General features: G+C 41.6%; 1 protein-coding gene across 4 annotated transcripts in view; it reads left to right on the top strand.

Annotated features, from left to right (window-relative positions):
* VPS13B (vacuolar protein sorting 13 homolog B) overlaps positions 1-21,152 on the top strand; it is a 494,765-nt gene that overhangs the window by 450,232 nt on the left and 23,381 nt on the right. For all 4 annotated transcript variants that reach the window (XM_066626564.1, XM_066626562.1, XM_066626565.1 and 1 more), the window contains exons 50-55: positions 790-978; positions 3,405-3,551; positions 4,511-4,794; positions 6,764-6,891; positions 7,497-7,690; positions 19,559-19,674. In XM_066626564.1, coding sequence (XP_066482661.1) covers positions 790-978; positions 3,405-3,551; positions 4,511-4,794; positions 6,764-6,891; positions 7,497-7,690; positions 19,559-19,674 — 1,058 coding nt within the window. The remainder of the gene's footprint in view (positions 1-789; positions 979-3,404; positions 3,552-4,510; positions 4,795-6,763; positions 6,892-7,496; positions 7,691-19,558; positions 19,675-21,152) is intronic.

Here is a 21,152-nt window from a genome sequence, read left to right as displayed (position 1 = left end):
CAGGCAGGAGCTGAAAGATAACATTCATACTTGTTCTGTTTACCTGAATTTAGCAAAAACGTTGTGATAAGCTTGCTCCTGAATAATCACCTTTACCATCTTTCTATTATAAAGAAGATGATGATAATCTCTTGGGGAATACGTAGATGTTGGAGCAACTTGTTGTGATGACTATCCAAACATTTACTAAGCAAGAAAGTATGAAGTCCTATAACAGAATTGGATTGTCGATGGGAGGACAACAAATTCTTTGGTTCAAATGTCTATCAAATAAGTCATATAATTAATGACTTAAGAAGGCAACATGGGAATTTGAGATAATTAACAGTTTTAAAAATATGAGTAAGCCTGCAGGAGCAGAAATGTTTGAGCAAAATGTTTAAGAAAGAGTAACTTGTTCTTATCCAACCAAATGGGAAAGAGATCTGGATGCTATAGAACCAGAAGACAATTGGAAACAAAGATGACTCATTCCAAAGTTTATAGTAAATCAAGATCTAACAGAAAACTTTTACAAATGGTTGACAAAGTGGTATCATATTGTACATGATCATGATTATATATACTATATGTATGCACAATTGCTGGAGATGTGGCAATACTGGCATTGCAACTTTTGTAAATATTTCATCCAGCTCTGTGATTCATCTTCTTGTGCCTGCAGAACACATGTTCCCCCTGCACACAGTTTAGGTAGGAATGGGCCATCAAATTTTCAGGTTCTCATATGAATATTGAATGTCAGCATTATTAGGAAGTGTTGAGCTTAGTAAAATGTTTTTGTTTTAGGAAGCTTTCCAAATAGGGATATACTGGGCAAACACAAACACTGTACACAAGTCAGTAGCAATCAAACTAGTCCACAACATAACATCGCCAAAATGGAAGGATGGAGACAATGAGGAAGTGGTAACATTGGATGAAGAAGGGTTTGTTGAAGCTGAGATAAGACTTGGGGCCTTTCCAGGACATCAGAAGGTATGTTTGAGCTTATTTCCTAGTGTTCTAAAGCAGGGGTCTCCAAACCTTTTGCCCAGAGGGCCGCATCAAATGTCTGGCACGGTGTTGGGGGCCGGAAAAAAATTTAAATATAAAATTTATATAAATAAATTAGAGATGGAACTTAGATGTGTGAATAAATGAATAAGTGGGCTTATCCATTCAACCTCTCTGGCCCTTAGAACACCCTCCAGATGCAACCAGAGCATAGTTCCCGTCATGTTTCGCAAAGTGGGCCAGGCGGTTTCAGGGGACAAGAGGCTGGCCGCAGGCCGGATAGAGGCTCGCTGCGGGCCACATCTGTTCCCGGGCCGGGGTTTGGAGACCCCTGTTCTAAAGGCAATAATCAATCAGTCACAATCACTGACTGTCAGATTCAAAAATGTATATCTTTCAAAAATATGTTGAACTGCAAATGTAATTTAAAAGACCAGAAAACAGAGAGTGGGTGTCAATGGGCAGTTTTCACAATGGAGAGAGGTGAAAAGCGGTGTGCCCCAAGGATCTGTCCTGGGACCAGTGCTTTTCAACCACTTCATAAATGACCTGGAGACAGGGGTGAGCAGTGGGGTGGCTAAGTTTGCAGACGACACCAAACTTTTCCAAGTGGTGAAGACCAGAAGTGATTGTGAGGAGCTCCAGAAGGATCTCTCCAAACTGGCAGAATGGGCAGCAAAATGGCAGATGCACTTCAATGTCAGTAAGTGTAATGCACATTGGGGCAAAAAATCAAAACTTTAGATATAGGCTGATGGGTTCTGAGCTGTCTGTGACAGATCAGGAGAGAGATCTTGGGGTGGTGGTGGACAGATCGATGAAAGTGTCGACCCAATGTGCGGCGGCAGTGAAGAAGGCCAATTCTATGCTTAGGATCATTAGAAAAGGTATTGAGAACAAAACGGCTAATATTATAATGCCATTGTACAAATCTATGGTAAGGCCACACCTGGAGTATTGCGCCCAGTTCTGGTCGCCACATCTCAAAAAAGCCATAGTGGAAATGGAAAAGGTGCAAAAGAGAGCAACTAAGATGATTACTGGGCTGGGGCACCTTCCTTATGAGGAAAGGCTACGGCGTTTGGGCCTCTTCAGCCTAGAAAAGAGGAGCCTGAGGGGGGGGACATGATTGAGACATACAAAATTATGCAGGGGAAGGATAAAGGATACACTGTCACATAACACCAGAACCAGGGGACATCCACTAAAATTGAATGTTGGGAGGGTTAGGACAGACAAAAGAAAATATTTCTTTACTTAACATGTGGTCGGTCTGTGGAACTCCTTGCCACAGGATGTGGTGATGGCATCTGGCCTGGACGCCTTTAAAAGGGGATTGGACAAGTTTCTGGAGGAAAAATCCATTACGGGTTACAAGCCATGATGCGTATGTGCAACCTCCTGATTTTAGAAATGGGCTATGTATCAGAATGCCAGATGCAAGGGAGTGCACCAGGATGCAGGTCTCTTGTTATCTGGTGTGTTCCCTGAGGCATTTGGTGGGCCGCTGTGAGATACAGGAAGCTGGATTAGATGGGCCTATGGCCTGATCCAGTGGGGCTGTTCTTATCTTATGTTTTTATGTTCTTAAACAGATTCAGAAAAAAATGCTCCCTTGAAACCATTTGCTCAAATTGTCCTGTTAAAAGATGCAAATTCACTTTAGCAGTCCTACCCACAACTCCAATGCAGAAGGGTTTTTCTGTTGTCACAGGGGACTTGTTTTGGAGATAGAATATGGCCTCTGTAAGTATGTTAACAGCCACTGGTGCTGCTGTGCCAGTTCTAGGAGAAATCAGTTGGAAGCTTACCCTTATGCGAAGTTTAGCTTTATGTTGTTGACATGATTTGAAAGTTGCCTTGTAAACTGGGCCTCATGAATAATAATCTCAGTGCAGGTCATTTTATTCCTGCTGGAATAAAAGTAGCAAAGTCACAAAGAATGTTTTGAAGGTACATGATGCAGTTATACTGCTGAAGCAAATTAAGTTTGGTTCTGCCTAGAGGCCATATATAGAGTGAGAGAGAGAGAGAGAGAGAAAGCTCCACCTTGCTGCACATGTTCTGGCTACAGAGATTTTCGGCCCCCCCTTCCCCTCTTCAGCCTCTTTGCTGGCTCAGGGGCTCCAGGAGTGTTACTGTTCCTTTGCAATGGGAACCTCTTCCAGGGCTATTTCCCTGCCTGGGCGAGGCAGAGCCTTTTTGCAGTGTTTTGGGCTGCCTGGAAATGGATCCAGACGCCAGTGCAGGGCAAAGGAGCAAAGGTGTGTGTGACTTTCAGTTCCCCCACCCCATTCTTGTTGAGACAAATCTGCAGATAAAAAATCCATGGATAAATAGGCTGCACCTGTATTTAACAAATGAATTTTCTTTGCCTGCTAATGTTCTTGGTCTGCTTTATCCTGCAGCTGTGTCAGTTCTGCATTTCTTCTATCGTTCAACGTGGTATTCAAATCCTGCAGATTGAAGACAAGAGTATCATTATCAATAACACTCCATACCAAATCTACTATAGGCCACAGCTATCTATTATGAATCCCCAACTGAGGGAGGAGGTAAATATTAGCAATGTTGTTTTTGTTTAACCCCCTATAATAGGTAGAAGGAAATATTTTTTATAAAGCATAAACTTCTTACTAAAAGGAATATTTCATTGTGCAGAATAGGTTGCGTCTCCATTTATCACCAACAAAAGTATACCCCCTCATCATTCAGGACCATAGTTCTCAAGCAGTTGTGTGAGCCTCTGTAAAGACCTGTGAACTATTGCCATGGTGTGAGCATCCTTCTCCTGGCAGGCACTACCACTTGATGCATTTCTGGTGTCTACCCACAAGGATTACAGAATCATACCTGAGCAAGTGCTATTTTGTCCTTATACAGTCGCCCCCCACTCATTTGACAGGCTAAGAACTGGAGCAGTGTTGAAAAGCAGGTTGAAAAGTGGAACTCTGTCTTTTTTTAGTTTATAAATGTTGCTTCCAATGCCTTTTTAGCTAGGAAATTGCAAATGCCTTTTTTATCTTGCAAATTCCTGCTGTCACACAGAGATTTCTGCAAATTGACTCTCATTAACGCCTTGGGGGGGGGGGGGGGATGGGAGTAGACCTGAAGTTGAAGTTGACACAAAACCTTCTCTCACACAGTCACATATCAAAACAGTTTGAATCACCATGTTATATGCAAATCAACATGGGGGAGGGCAATTTTATCCTTTAGAACAGCAGAGAGAGGTTTAAAGAGGAGCATGTGTTGAATGAATGGCTTCTGGGGGTATTTGAAATGCATTGAAAGAGCAGATCCTTGAAAAGCTAACAGTCAGAAAGCAGGTAGCCTGTTCTGGCATACCAAGGATTAGTAGAGATGCGTGGTGTTAGGAGGTTCAGCATATCTTAGACATAATTAATGTTCTGTTGTTTACAAGTAACGCAGAAATTTAAAATTTAAATACATTAAGCATTCAGGCACATGATAGTTCTGTACTCAGGCTGTATTTTCCTTGTTTTCCTTACAGTACTCACATGTGCTAGACAGCAGTACATTCAGCATCTGCTCAGCTGTCGAATCAGAAACCGAGAATGCAAATTCCATTCTTTTCTGGGACCTGATGTCTGATACTAGCCAATCAATTTCTGACATGTCACCTCTTCAAAAATATATATTGCTGAGCTTCAAACATAGCATAAATGGTCACACCTCTCCATGCTGGAGCACACCAGCTGCCATTAGGCAGGAATTTCCAAGGCAAAGCATAGCCATACCAATTGGTGAGAGAAATGAAAATGGCTTTTGCACCAGGTACGTCAAATTGTGTGGATGATGTTACTATGCAGTTGTCATTATGAAACACATTCTTGAATCAAAATGCTCAGGAATTGTTGAAAAGTTAAGGTACAAAAGATAAAGGAGGCTTTGCTATACTTGCAAATGTTAACTCTTTGGTGTGGAGGTTTGCAGTCCTATTGACACTTACTTGAGAGTAAATACTATTGACTATAATGGGTCTTACTTTTAAGTAGATGTGCATAGGATAGGGTTCTTAGGTTCCTAATATTACAGGGATGAATGTTTTGTCTATGTTCAGAAAGTTCCGTTGTCCTGCTCCTCCTTGTGAGGTGTGTATTGTTTCAAAAAGAGAACTGAAAAGTATCTTTCCAAGGTATGTAGAATTTCTGGAGTTAGACTGAAAGAATATTCACTATGAATTCATCCCATGCTCAATCCTACTGGTGCCCGTGACATTCACACAACTACATACCACATAGAACAATTAAATAAGTATCATGTTTTCCTAGGAATAAAATATTTTATAGCTGGAAAGATCTCAGTAACTATTGGACACTTATTGCAAGACAAGACTCATTTTGCACTGTTTTTCTCTTATTATTGGCAGCTGTGGCACAATATTGTTCTCTGTCCAGATATTTTCATAATATCTTAATAGCTTCAGACATTTTGTGAACAATCACATTTTAATAACCTGATTTGGTGGCTGTCTGTCTCATATGGCAGTTTGGGAAGAATGTGAGCCATTCAAGATTGCACAATGTGTTTGAAATCAGAACATACAAAAGAAACAAGAAAAAATATGTCAGGAAGCAAAGATCTAGAGAATGTTAATAGGAAAAACTTTGCAAATCGATAAGGTTGGTTATATAGAAAAAGGCACACCCCTTTTGAAAATAAGCATTATGTTGCCTCTTAGAAGGCTTGATTTCCATTTCCTGGCCCTCAAACCAATTGTGTGCTTATTTTATAATGTAGGTATAAATAATGCAGGTATACAGACCTATATCAAGCTAAGTAATATCAGAAGCACCCATATGGCATTGTGAGCTGTGTGGGAGATGCTTTGAAGACAATGTGTTCCAATCCTTGAATACTGAGGAAAGAATACTTTGTATCATTTCAGTCACTCAGCCGTGACTCTTCTGGGTGATTTAAAAATAAAGTAGCTGAGCTCAAAGAAATTCCAATAGAGGCCTTGATGTGCTGACAAAATGCAGTTACCTTAACTGTTAGAAGTGGACAGGAGATAATAGCAGATTATTCTCAAGAGTTCTGAGAAAGAAGTAAAGATTTCATCTACCAAACCAGTGCATTTATATTTCCACGTATATTATATGAATCACTCAATGAAATAAATGTGAAAAGGCAGCTGAAAAATTGTGTGAATAGGAATCAGTGTTCAAGAATTTGTGTGAACCTGGAAGGGAATCATATACCAGGATGCACAAGAAGCTGCTTTTCCTTTTTGGGTATTCAAAAACAGTTCTACGTTCGTGAGCTCAGTTATCCTAGTGCTGGCCATCAGTGCGTGTGCTTTTTAACATGCAACATATTAAACACTGTTATGCACTATATGTTGTTTTTCTGGTTGGTTTGAATTTGTGGTACAAATTCATTTCTATTTCTTTCACACCAGTTGTGTGCTAGGCACTGTATAATTTTTAAAGCATGTGCATTAATTGCTAGACACACTTTATGAAGGCTATTTAAAAGGAGTACTTCACAGTGTTTTTCCAGTATACAGCAACTTAATTGCTTGCCGCCATCATGCAGGCTCTTGGACATATACTTTGTTCATGAGAAGTGTGATGCTATTTGATCATGGCTCCTTTCTTAAAGGAGTCACTTAAAAAGGGTAGACAATTCTTCACAACAGCTCAGTTCTATAAGTGAAGAAAAATCCTAAAATGTGTTGTTCCTAAGCTAGTATGAAGTTTGCTTAAAGATATGTCTTATCTCACTATCTTGTTAACTTTAGAGGTATAGCCCTGACGTACCAGGAGCATCTTGGGGTAACGTATCTAACTCTATCAGAAGATCCAAGTCCTCGCATAATTATTCACAACAGATGCCCTGTCTCATTGCTTGTGAAAGAAAACATCAAAGGTATATCGTTTATACTACTACACCACAATTTTTAAGACTGTGAATAAAGCAGCCTGCTTTCTCCACCCCACTCCTCCCCTCCAGGAACATTAAATCCATTTCAGAAAATTCATTGATAATTAACATGTAGTAAGCCAAAGAGCAGTTTGAATTGGTGGGTTTCTGAAATAAAGATCCATAAGAGAGTAACTGGCCCACCTCACCCCAGCACTGTCTGTTCTAGTGGCTGCCTGCTGGTATTCATTTGCATCTTTTTAGATTGTGAGCCCTTTTGGGACAGGGAGCCATTTAGTTATTTGATTTTTCTCTGTAAACCGCTTTGTGAACTTTTAGTTGAAAAGCGGTATATAAATACTGTTAATAAATACTGTTAATAATAAAAAAAACTTTAAAAATAACAAGTGTACATGTTGATAATCTATCGGGAAGAGTTTCTGAGATGCCATCTTGATTGTACTTACTGAGTTAACATGGAATTGTGCCCTAAGTACAAATACCATATTTCTGCTCAGCCCACAGGTATACCCCTTTGATCCCTGTTGCATATATGCAATGTTGGGCAGAAATTGCTTAAAGAACCTGTTGGACCTTTTCTTAAATTCCAGATACACCAAAGTTTGATATTTATTGCAAGCAAGTTCCGGCTGAAAGTTCAGTACACCATGAGCTTTATCATCAAGTCTCTGGCTATCCAGACTGCAAAACCAAAGATCTGCTACCCAGCATCCTCTTGAAAGTAATATCAGAGGAAACAAATGAATGGAGTGATTTTGTAGACATTAATAACCAAGGCACACAGGTTAGTAATTTTTGTTTTAATTTTAAATTTTCTGTGTTGAACATTTTGAACTGGAGTTGAATAAGGTAACATGGGTTCAAAGGCAATGCGTATTTAATGGCCTTTTCTTAAATGCAGTCAATTTGCAAGCGACAGTGCTTTCAAATTAAGGTGCAACCACAAGTCATATTTCATTTGGAAATTATCCTGTTAAAATAAAGAATTGCATGCAGTGTATTTTTTGTGAAACTCCTGCTTATTTCAGTGGAAGTTTGTGCAAAAAAAAAAACACAAAATGTTGTAAGCATGAGTGCAATTCTTAATCTAACAGCACAGTCATTTGCTTATAAGTATGATCCACTGTGTAAATGGGTTTTACTCCCAGATAAATGAACATAGGCTTTGGTTGTCTTATTTGTTAATTGCAGGTGGCCTTATCTCTGGACAGAAGCGTCATTTCTGTTTTTCCTCATCTACCTTTTTATTATAATCAAGATTCTTGTTTCTAACTGGTTTTAGCCGTCATATGGGAGCTCTAAAAATGATAACTTAAATTTCTACCTCTTGGAGGTTGTTAGCGAGGTGTAAGTGACACAACTTTCTTTAAAAAAAAATTGAAAGTTTTAAATTTTTCCTTCTGGGACCAATTCATAAAATCTCCTTGATTGACTGCCATGTTAACTAGCAAGTAGTTCAACCAAGTTCAGTAAACCAATATAGTGACACGTAGTTTCAAATTCCCAAATTAAACTCGGCCGAGTTCTTTTGTCTTTGTAAGAAAGAGAGAGAATATTTGTGCTTCATTTTTAGTAAGATCAGTTATTTTCAAAGGAATAAATTCTTTTTCATATTTGCTATCTTTAAGAAAGGTAAAGAATAATGGTTTGTATACCAGCAACTGCTAGCACAATAAAGCTTGCAGAAACAGGCTTTGCTGCCCCCTTCTTTCTACTGCAACCCCCTGCACCACCAAAAAAGCTGCTCCTGTGGTTTAGAGGAGTCTCAGAAATAGGAGGGCATAGAGGGAATGCAAAACAGAATGGAATCTGCCAAAGTCAGGCAGAGGCACCCTCCAGAGTGGAGACTTCTTTGAATACAACTCAATAGTTATATGGAACCTTCACTTCATTTTTTAATCTCACAAATCTTATGTACCATTTCCATTGCTTTGAAAGATTTCTTTTGTGTGTATTTTCAAAATCAATGTGATTTATACTAAACACTTTGTTTAGTAGGAATGGAATAGTAGAATTATCTATCATCATATTTTTTCAATTAATTACATGGTGCTTTACAGAATCACATAAGCAAAAAAGATTGGTCCCTTTCAAAAAGAGTTTCCATTCTGAATCTTGAAGTGGGGAAACAAAAAGAGGGGATAGAAGGAAGAAGCAAGGATAACAAACAACAGGAACATGGAAGGAATGGGAAAAAATTAAAAGGGTAATAGTATGAATATGAACAGGGTTTATAACCTTCAAGGCACACCTTTGGAACCTGAACAGAAAAATGAAATAAAATGAACAAGTACATGAAAATGACCTGCTGCATTAGGCAAAAGGTCCCTCTACTCTACCATTCTCTATCCCACAGTGGCCCACCAGCTGCCTCTGGGAAGCCCACAAGCAGGAGAAATATTCACTTATTATCTAATGGTCCTACCGTTTCCCAGACAGTTCTCCTGCTTTTGATGTATTTAAAGAAGTTTTTATTGTCTGCCTTGATGTTTTTAACCAGGCACTCCTCATTTCTCCCCACATGCCTTATTGTCGGCTCAATTTTCTTTTGCCAGAGTTTCTCTTTTCTCTTTTGCCAGTGTTTCTCTTTCTTCTCCTCAGTTGGACAACACTACCATTTACTGAAGGAAGCATTCTTGCCTTTTACAACTTCCTTGGCTCCACTTGTGAGCCGTGCTGGCCTGGTGGTGCCTTTCCTACTTAGTGGCACACATTCTGCTGATCAGTGGTTGTGGTTTTAAATAACAGCCTGGTGAAATTTGACCTTAGTGACTTTCCCTTTTCAGCTTTCTTTCTACTAATCCCCTCATTTTTGAAAGGTCCCCTCTTTTGAAGTCAAATTTTTCTGGGTTGGATTTCTTTGAAAACTTTCCAATTGCACGTATGTTGAACTGGATAGCACTATGATCACTGTTCCAACCAATTCATTAGCACATACATCTTGCACTATGTCCTGGGTATATCATAGGATTAAGTATGTTGTGCCCCCCTCCCCCATCAGTTCCAAGATCACCTATTCTAGGGCATAGTCATTTAGTGTACCTAGAAATATTCGCTGCTTCTCATGGACTGGACATAAATTTATGCCCAAGGGCAGCACTAGGCATGATGCTGATCATTGATTTGCCACCAGAAACAGCAATCCCATGTCCATTTTCCTTTTGTTCCATATCATACTTAGTAAGGGACAAGTATGACATAATATCATCATCAACAGCCAATAATTTGGAGCAGGGGCAGGGACACAAAATGATGACATCACTTCACATGATTCCCTTATTATTAGACATTATGCAGAAAGAAGAGGGAATTGGGGTTGCTGTTTTCAGTGTCAATCCTGTGTTTAGCATCACATAATAATAATAATACAGGTATTTAATAATACAGGTATTTCTTTACCGCCTTTCTTGTTCGTCAGATTTCTCCTCAGACTTTATTCAAGGCGGTTTACATAGGCAGGCTATTTAAATCCCCGTAGGGATTTTTACAATTGAAAGAAGGTTCTATCTTTCAAGAACCACAACATTCAGATGTTTCTTTCTGATCTGATCCCCTGGGGGCTGGGGATAAGAATAGGCCCTCAGTTTGTCTGTACTTGTCGTAAGAGGCGACTAAACAGCCACCGGGTAGATGGGGCTCGTCAGCCTGGGAAGGCAGCTCATCTGAGAGAAGGAAAACTCTGATCCCAAACCTCCACTGCCTTGTGGCTACATCCAGTTAAGGAAAAGGCTTCAGGAGTCAACCTCGAGGCAAAATCAGGAGCCGGAGTCCCTGAGGCAGTTCATGGCTGAACACAGTCACGTTCTGGCAACTCCTGCGATGCCGCTGGAACCAACCGTATTGGCTTCTGCCTTTCCATTGGACCATTTCAGTGACGTGGAGAGGGGGGATTTGCTGCATGGGTAACAGCCTATCCTCCATACCTACTTTACCCAGGCTTCGCGTACTGGAGAGGACACTGTTCCAGAGCCACCATTCAGAGCGCGATACCATAGTCTTCCGAGACTAAAGGATGCCAACATGTTTCTGATCTGGTTTCACATTCTGGCCTCCATCCTCCCACGCTCAGAGCAGAGCACACAGAGGAACATAGGAACACAGAGTCATAATATCACATGTACCCTTGCTAATTGGCCATAGAGACACATTTTTTTTTGTAGTGCTCCTCATATATTTAGTAAGGGGAGACTAACTGTCCTTATTCACTCTAGTGCTGTGCCTTTGTTAATGGCTGTTTGCTGGTATTTCTTCTGCATCTTTTTAGATTGTGAGTCCTTTTGAAACAGAACCATTTAGCTCATTGATTTTCTCTTTAAACCACTTTGTGAACTTTTTTGTTGAAAAGCAGTGTACAACTACTCTTAACAATGTTAACCTAGTTTCATTCTAAATCTGCATGTATCTTGTACACAGTGAAAGCGCAAGAGCTTTCTGACGCATTAATTTTTGTTCTGAGAGCATCAGCTTTCATTTCATTGTTAAAAAATCATGTGTCCCCTCATGATGATGTTTGAAGACATTTTGGCTGTTGTGGTTTATCTAGCAAATGAAATGCTAACTTTTGGAAACTTGAATCTTAGGTGTAGAATAAATCATACAAAGGGAATACATGATAATTTATCCTAACTGTAGCACTTAAATTACCTTTGTACCTGAATTTGGTGGTTGTGGTGGTAGTTCTTCCAAATTATGGATCATTTACATTTTTAGTCCTGCCATAAATTTGAGCTAAGTGCTCTTTTTTCCCCCCTTTGCTAAGAAAGCTCTTATATGTATTTACAGAAATTCACATCTGCCATCCACTATCAGAGGCAGCTTTGTCTCAGATTCCAACGTTGTTTGATTGAAGTGTTCAGAAACAGGCAGGAGTTGCGGGGGGGGGGGGTAGTTTCCACAATACAAGATTAAAAGACTCCTTGGTGAAAGGGAATGTCTATAAATGTAAAGAAACTTAATAGAAATAGTTTGTGTATATTTGGCCTGTGGAATTAATTGCCATCAGGAAATCTTCAAAGAAATAATTTAGCAAGATGTTATTTCATATATCAAACCAGTGCTATGACCAGTAATAACATTGCTAATCCAAGATAAGAATAGCCTGGAAACAAAAACTAATTTACTTAGCGTTTAATAATGTGCTTGCCTTTGGAAAGGAGCCCTTCTCCTCCCTGTTGTCACTGAATTCTAGGATTATTTACCTGACTCAAACCAAATGAACTTAGGACACTAGGAGGAATACACTATTAAATGAGCCAGACCAGTGGCATGTTTGGCTAATGAAGTTTAAGCTATCATGTCCTCAATTTTCAATTTAAAAAAAAAAAAACAACCAACATCAGTGAACGAGTATGTGAATCTGAGAATAACCAGTTAAGAACAAAAGATGTTGAAAATATCATGAAATAAAAGGGTGTGTTACTAGTTTTTGAGTTTTATTTCAGGAGTAATAATGCTGGCCATGATTCAGAAGGCTGTGCATGCACTGTCCATGTGCACCTACATTTCTGAAGCCCTTGAAGGGTTATATACTATTTTTAAGCAGAAGGGTTGAGGAATTGTTAAACAATGCCTGAAGAATTACAGTTGTAACTAGGGCCTACTATAAGAACAAATTTGTGCAGTATATTAGAATATTTCTGCAGTCAGGGTGAGACGTTACACCCCACTGGGCTTAGTTTTCTTTGAGACTGCCATGTCAACTATGTATAGAGTCTACAGTAAAGCAGCACACAAGAATAAGAATTCCTTGGCCAAACAAACTCTTGGGAGAATTCTAGAGAGACAGGGTAGCATCCTGATTAGTGCTTCCTCCATTATGAGTTCCCCATGGCAAAAGTGCTAGGTGGTGTACTACCTGCAGAAAGGGTTTCTGAGCTATGGATTGTAGAATCAGCAGTGTCAGTGTAGTATGTTTCTGTTTTTCATAATTTGTCAGCAGGTTATTTTAAGGCAGACAAATGGTGAGATTCCTTAGTTATCCCTTAAGAAAAAAAAGAACTACTGTGCTCAAGTACTATGTACAGAAACAGTACACCAAATGCTTAGGTGGTCATTGATCATTTATTGCAAAATAAATGTATGTTTGCTTTCCATATGAAATGCGCAACATATGCACTTTGCCGGGCTCTAGCATTGTTAGAAGCATGCTGCATTTTGTGAGAAACCATCACTTAACCCAAGCTAGTGCACTGATTACACACACAGGGATCTCAGTAGGTCATAGCAAATTCCTACTCTTCTCCTTCCCCCCTCCTGCAGTACAGATGCACCCATCACATAAGGCCATGCACACCTCCATGCACACCTTGTGCGTACCTCTCATATTTCTCTCCATTCCTGTCCCCTCCACTGATTTTTGCTTGATTTCTTGACCAAATGAAAGGCAGAGGGCTGTGCAGAGTATGAGAGGTTCACAAACATCTTGCATTCCCTAAAATGATCTGATGAGCTGCATCGCTATGCTGTACATGTTAAGGGGAATAGGGGGCTGGGCTGTCTGATCCTCAATAGGATCACTCCACATGTGGGTGCTGTGCCCAGGGTGGACTACATGGAAAATACCTTATTTTATACCTGGAAAAATGCAGTAGCTATTCCATTCACAGGCTTTGTAGATTGTGATTGTGCAAGTGCCATAGGCATTCATTGAGTATTGTGACACCATTTCTGGCAGAGGACCACACTTTTCCTTCTCTGTACCAGTTACATTTCATTACCTATTCAGATTTCCCTTGGCATTTTATAATTTTTTTAAAAAAGTTAAGGGACTAGTGTAGACACTTCCTTGTCCAGGCTTCCTGTACTTTTTCTGCATGCAATAAGATGTTATGCTCTTTAAGGGCAGTAGTGAACTTTAAAAAATTCCCTAACATAATTTTGTTTTTGTATTGTGAGGATTTGATACTATAAATGTGAGCTACTGTGCAGTGATCTACACATGTGAACGAGGTAAACATCATGGGATAGTTAGTTTTTTGTTTTTAAGGAGAATAACCAGCAGCAACTAGATTATAATTATGTCAATGAACAGTTGCATTATTGTTGCTGAAAATGATAAGATACACAAGCATTGCATAGTGATCATACTGAACGCCATAACCTATCAGAAAATTGACTTTGATTTCCCGTGCAACTGGTAGTTGACGACAATTACCTCAGTGGTGATCCATGGACATTGCTTCATTCAGCTGCTAGCTTTCTTTCAAAATCATCCATTTCAGTAAGCGAATCCTGCTCAGCTTGTGTGTTCACCCTGCATTTGTATAGCTGCAGAACATCCTCTCTACATGCTGCTCTGTGGGTTCCTGTTCCATAAAAAACAAATGTTACTCTTTGAATATGGAAAAAGTAAACTTGGTTGCAGCTATAACAACATAGAAGGCTGCTAACTTAAATCCAAGAGCCTCCCTACAACTGTATGTCTTGCTAACTACTGGGTGTTACATAATGCTGTTGCTATTCACTTGTCCACGGTCAGGCCGTCCACTTACCAAAAATGCCTGCTGAGCTTCCTGCATGCTTTTTGTGTTAGTTTTTCTGTGTAAGTTTTCTTTGAAACTCTCTAAGAAGTGCTCCACATTTGAAAGAACCTCCTTCAGAGTATCTGAAATGAATATTAGTGTTTACAGCAAGCAGTTCTCACCATTCCACTTTTCTAAAGTTTCCCTTATGATACAGATTTTTCCCTCAAACCTTTGGCTTCTTCAGTTTCTCAAAAGTAACACTAGGAGAAAAGGGGAAATTGTCTGACGTGTTTGTTGGCAACCTTCAGTCTCGAAAGACTATGGTATCGCGCTCTGAATGGTGGTTCTGGAATAGCGTCTAGTGTGGCCGAAAAGGCCAATTCAGGAGTGACAATCCCTTCCACGCTGGGAGCAAGTGCAGTCTGTCCCTGGTCTGTCTCCCTGGCTATGGGCCTTCTTTCTTTGCCTCACTCTGTTGGCAGAGTGTCTCTTCAGACTGGGAAAGGCCATGCTGCACAACCTGCCTCCAAGCAGAATGCTCAGAGGCCAAGGTTTCCCATCTGTTGAGGTTCATTCCTAAGGCTTTCAGATCCCTCTTGCAGATATCCTTGTAGAGCAGCTGTGCTCTACCCGTAGGGCACTTTCCCTGCACAAGTTCTCCATAGAGGAGATCCTTTGAGATGCGACCATCGCCCATTCTCACGACATGACCAAGCCAACGCAAGCATCTCTGTTTCAGCAGTGTATACACGCTGGGGATTCCAGCTCGTTCCAGGACTGTGTTGTTTGGAACTTTGTCCTGCAAGGTGATACCAAGGATGCGTGGGAGGCAGCGCATCTGCAAAGCGTCCAGCTTCTTCTCCTGTTGTGAGCAAAGAGTCCATTACTCGCTGCAGTACAGAAGTGTACTCAGGACGCAAGCTCTGTAGACCTGGATCCTGGTATGTTCCGTCAGCTTCTTGTTGGACCAGACTCTCTTTGTGAGTATGGAAAATGTGGTAGCTGCTTTACCGATGCGTTTGTTTAGCTCGGTGTCCAGAGAAAGAGTGTCAGAGATCGTTGAGCCAGGGTACACAGAGTCATGGGCAACCTCCAGCTCATGTGCAGAGATTGCAATGCAGGGTGGTGAGTTCACATCCTGAACCATGACCTGTGTTTTCTTCAGGCTGATTGTCAGTCCAAAGTCTTGGCAGGCCTTGCTAAAACGAATCATGAGCTGCTGGAGATCTTTGGCAGAGTGGGCAGTGACAGCTGCATCGTCAGCAAAGAGGAAGGCACGCAGACATTTCAGCTGGACTTTGGACTTTGCTCTCAGTCTGGAAATGTTGAAGAGCTTTCCATTTGATCTGGTCCCAAGATAGATGCCTTCTGTTGCAGTTCCAAAGGCCTGCTTCAGCAGGACAGGGAAGAAAATCCCAAACAAGGTTGGTGCGAGAACACAGCCCTGCTTCACTCAGCTTTGGATGTCAAAGGGGTCTGATGTGGAGCCATCAAAGACTACAGTGCCCTTCATGTCCTCGTGGAAAGAACTGATGATGCTGAGGAGCCTGGGTGGACATCCGATCTTGGGGAGAATCTTGAAGAGGCCCTCCCTGCTGACCAGGTCGAAAGCCTTCATGAGATCTATGAAGGCTATAAAGAGTGGCTGTCGTTGTTCTCTGCATTTTCCTGCAGCTGTCTAAGGGAGAATACCATACCAGTGGTGGACCTGTTGGCTCGGAATCCACACTGCGATTCTGGATAGACGCTCTCTGCCAGTACCTGGAGCCTCTTCAGTACAACTTGGGCAAACAGCTTCCCTACAACGCTAAGGAGAGAGATGCCGCGGTAGTTATTGCAGTCACCCCTGTCGCCTTTGTTCTTGTACAGTATGACTATGTTTGCATTCCTCATGTCCCGTGGTACTCCACCTTCTCTCCAGCAGAGGCAGAGGATTTCATGCAGCTCAGTGGCGATGATCTCTTTGCAGCACTTTAGGACTTCAGCAGGGATACTGTCTTTCCCAGGTGCCTTGCTAGAGGCGAGGGAGTCCAGGGCCACATGAAGTTCTGCTAGGATTGGTTCACTGTCAAGCTCCTCCAACACAGGCAGGCACTGGATGTTGTTCAGTGCTTCCTCGGTGACTACATTTTCTCTGGAATATAGCTCAGAGTAGTGCTGCACCCAGCGTTCCATCTGTTGCGCCTGGTCCTGGATGACCTCGCCTGTGGCAGACTTCAGAGAGGCAGTTTTCTTCTGTGTTGGACCTAGGGCCAGCTTGATACCGTCATACATCCCCTTGATGTATGTGCCCCTTGCCCGTGTTAGCTGCTATCTGTATCTGGGAACAGAGTTGGAGCCAGTAGTCGTTAGCACATCTCCTGGCAGTCTGCTGGACTTTGCTGTGAGCAGCTCGGAGGACCTGCAGGTTGCGCTCACAGGGACAGGCTTTGTATGCTGCTAGAGCTCTCCTCTTTTCCTCAATGACTGGTGTCAACTCCTCAGAGTGGGCTTCAAACCTGTCTGCCATCTTGTGGGTCTTCTTGCCGAAAATGGACACGGTGGTGTTGTAAACGGCATTTTTGAAATGTTCCCATCTGTTGGATGCATCTGCATCGGCCAGGCCTGGAAGAGATTCCTCAAGCACTCGTGCAAATTCCTCCACTTTTCCCTGGTCCCGGGTCTTGCTGGTATCAATGCGAGGTCTTCCTTCCTTTTTCATGTAATACAGTCGCTTAGTTAGCAGTTTCACTCTTCTGCACACCAGGGAGTGATCAGTGTCGCAGGCAACACCCTGATAACTGCATGTGATCTTGATGCTGGGAAGGCTGGAGCGTCTGGTGAGAATTAGGTCAAGCTGGTGCCAGTGCTTTGATCTTGGGTGTCTCCAAGAGACTCTATGTTGGGGCTTCGTGTTGAAGAAGGTGTTGCTGACACAGAGACCGTGATGACAGCAAAGCTCTAGCAGGCATTGGCCATTTTCGTTCATCCTCCCAGTGCCGAACTGGCCGAAGCAAGTGGGCCACGAACTGTGATCAGCACCAACTCTAGCATTGAAATCGCCGAGGATGAACAATGGCTCTTTTTCAGGGATTTTCTTGATAGTGGTGGCCAGGTCTTCATAGAATTTGTCTTTAGCTTCTGCTGGAGACGACAGAGTTGGTGCATGTGCATTGATGAGAGTGTCAAGCCTTGCTGATGAGTGGAGCTGCAGAGACAAAATTATTTCACTTCCTGCAGAAGGTGGGATGATGGATTTTAACAGGGTATTTCTGACCGCAAAGCCAACACCATGTTCCCTGGTCTTGTTTAGTGATTTTCCCTGCCAGAAAAATGAGAAATTTCTCTCCTTGACAGATCCTGAGCCCGGCAGCCTCGTCTCTTGAAGGGCGACAATGTCCATCTGCAGTCTGCTCAGCTCCATGTCGTTGACAGCTGTTTTGCAGGCATTGTCTATTTCTTGCAGGTCGTCAGAGAAGCCAGGTGTCATTGTCCTAACATTCCGGGTGCCCAGCTTTAGGGCAGGAGTTTTCTGTTTTCTGTTGCCTGGTGCAGGGTTGTTGATCCGTTTGTCGGTTTTCACCCTCAACCCCACGCACCCCGTGAGGTTAACGGACCTGTAACGGACATGTAATGTTACTGCTATGTAATTTCCCGAGAAAGCAAGCTTGTTCTAAGTGTTAATCCTGAAAACCCATACTGGAGGTTGTGGAAATCGTGCTGGTGCCAAAGCACCAGCAGTAGCAATAATTCTTTAAGTCAAATAGTTGCTTAATTTACAACTATGTTTCTGCCCAAATTGTGCTGTGACTCTGTTATTTCCATCTCTTTTGAATAAAAGAAGCTGATACAATTGCAAGTCACCAAAGCCCAGAGTAGAAAGACAGCCTGGGTGTAAATAATAAGGAACCAGGAATAATCCAAGAAGTACTTGCTTGATCCTTGGGACAAAAGGAAAGAATGGCAGCAATAAAAATGGCCGACAGCATAGCAGGAAGACTGTCCTCCCCAGGCATCACTCTTTGTGTTGGGTCTTGTGTTCACTGCTGAGTATTAGTCCTTAGTACAGATTGTGCCCCCTCCATTTCGTGTGAAACAATGTTGTGTGAGATATTCCCCTCATGAAAAAATGCAAATGAAATAACATCAGAGAAAGCTCTTTCCCTCTTCACGGTGGGTCATTTCACACACACGGCTTTTAAACTCTTTCACAAGCAACAGGACTGTAGCCGGATTAGGAATGTCCTGATAGCACAATGGTTTGAATAGGAATAGAAGCAGCAGCAGAAGGAGGACTTGTCTGCAGGACTTTGGGTCCATATCCAGATTAGTGAAGGTTCACAGAGTTCTGTTATATGCAGTGTATGCAGAGGGCTTGCCCTGCATGCTTATGTTGATTTTGACTTCTCAAACCAGAAGCTAGCAATTGGATTGCTTGCTGCATGTGAAGAGCTTGGGTGATTTACACTTATATGCCGCCCATTTGCACACTAGCGTAGACCAGCATTTGCCCTGAATAGGTGGGAAGATGGAGCCCTGGAAAGGGGGGAGGGCTGTGTGGTTGAAAAAGGATCCAAGATTGCATTCTGCTTTGACTTCCAAACTAGAATGTTTGAATTCCAAGCTATGCAAAGCAGACCACAGCACAAGCTTTGGACTGATTGCGGCTTAGGTTTGAAGCCTAAACTGATGTTGTAACTTCCAGCCATGACATCACTTCCGGATTAATGACACCACTTCCAGTGGGTCCCGACAGATTGTCATTCTAAAAAGTGGGTCCCAGTGCTAAAAACTTTGAGAACCACTGGCTTAGATATTGGCAACCGTTTGTGCATTCTGCCTCAGAATAAGGGTTGCCACACATAAACATATGTCAGCAGAAGGAAGCAGGAAAGACAAATGAGAAGAGTTAGTTAAGGAAAAAAGTCCCATACCACAAACATCCAGTTCTGATAACTGTTGGAAAAGCTGGGAATGGACCGTTTGTTTGATGCTCTAGGCCCGGTTTTAGGATTGCATTGAAATAGAAAACTAAGAGCAAAGGTGGCAATCCTCAACCCACATATTTCAATGCAGTTGCACAGATGTCACTAGAACTGCTCTGGAATGACTACTTTTGGTCCAAATACCATTAACACCATTGCAACCACATTTTGCAAATTTCTTTCTTTTTTTTTAAAAAAAGGACAATTTTTCTTTTCTTTTTGTAGATCGTGTTCTTAACTGGCTTTGGCTATGTTTACGTAGATATCGCTCATCAGTGTGGAACAATCATGATCACTTTAGCTCCTGAAGGGAGACCAGGACATCAGATCAACCTGAATGGGTGGGTATGTTAAAAGATGGATGGAGGGTCATGGAAAAATTGTCCTATGTAGCCGTTCAGCCCTCTAGGTGTGAAATGACTTATTAAATCTGGCACAACTGTTTGTTTTGTCTAGTGTTGCTGTGTGTGTGTGGCGAATGTTTAGACCACATGTTAACATTTTGTATATCATAGTAAAACATGACAATCTAACATCTGAGGTTGTGTCACCCTAGGATAAACACAAAATGTCTGGTACAATAAACACGACTCAGGGAGGACTCACAAGTTTAAAGTTTATTTGGCCAGACTGGCAGTCCTTTCTTGCACAGAACTCCCATTGTAGTATGTGGGAGTTCTCATGATGAAGGACAGAAGAATGGTTCCATGCAAACTGTGTAGTCTGTCATCTTTATTATACTTCCTCGTGCCCTAAAGTTTAAAATCTTTGTTTCAAGCTTCACTTGAGTTGTGACCTCACCTATTTATAACCATCAAAGTCTTTGACTTCCAGAAGTAGCAAAATAGAGAGAGCAGAATGGTGTGGATTTTTTTTTAATTTGCCCTATAATTATTAATCCCCATGAAATTGACTGTCATTGCTTAATATTCCACTCGTTAGTTAAGAATGGCCAAGAGCAGTTAACAATGTAAAGCTAGCAACCCGTCATCAGTTTAAAATGGTGATTTAATAGGTGACTATATTGTGTACATAATGTGAAGTTAATGATCCATAATAGAAACATTCCATATTGTCTCTGGAAAAAGAGCCAAAAACATCTGACAATGTGTGATGCTATTTTCCATTGTCTGCTTTAGCTTCATGCTACACTGCAAATACAAGGGAGAACTACTGGGCATAAAATGTTACAGGAAGTACAAATATAAATTTCTGTTAAATGAGCAGGAAGGGTAGAATTTAGCACACATTAGAAACAATGCTACTTTTTTATGCCTTGACTGTAGGGATTTAGATGTCCAGATCAAATTTATACTAATAACATTAGCACAGTGAATTGTCCCATCATCATTGAAGAATGAAGTTGCAGATCTCTTGACTAAGGTATGCAACTTGTCCCTCAAAACGGCCACGGTGCCAGAAGATTGGAGGATAGCAAATGTCACGCCTATTTTTAAAAAGGGAAAGAGGGGGGACCCGGGAAACTATAGGCCGGTCAGCCTAACATCCATACCGGGTAAGATGGTGGAATGCCTCATCAAAGATAGGATCTCAAAACACATAGACGAACAGGCCTTGCTGAGGGAGAGTCAGCATGGCTTCTGTAAGGGTAAGTCTTGCCTCACAAACCTTATAGAATTCTTTGAAAAGGTCAACAGGCATGTGGATGCGGGAGAACCCGTGGACATTATATATCTGGACTTTCAGAAGGCGTTTGACACGGTCCCTCACCAAAGGCTACTGAAAAAACTCCACAATCAGGGAATTAGAGGACAGGTCCTCTCGTGGATTGAGAACTGGTTGGAGGCCAGGAAGCAGA

Source organism: Tiliqua scincoides, chromosome 4 (assembly GCF_035046505.1).
Source record: "Tiliqua scincoides isolate rTilSci1 chromosome 4, rTilSci1.hap2, whole genome shotgun sequence".
Classification (NCBI taxonomy): domain Eukaryota; kingdom Metazoa; phylum Chordata; class Lepidosauria; order Squamata; family Scincidae; genus Tiliqua; species Tiliqua scincoides.
Note: the sequence above shows the minus strand (reverse complement) of the source record. Positions and strands in the feature narration are given on the sequence as shown.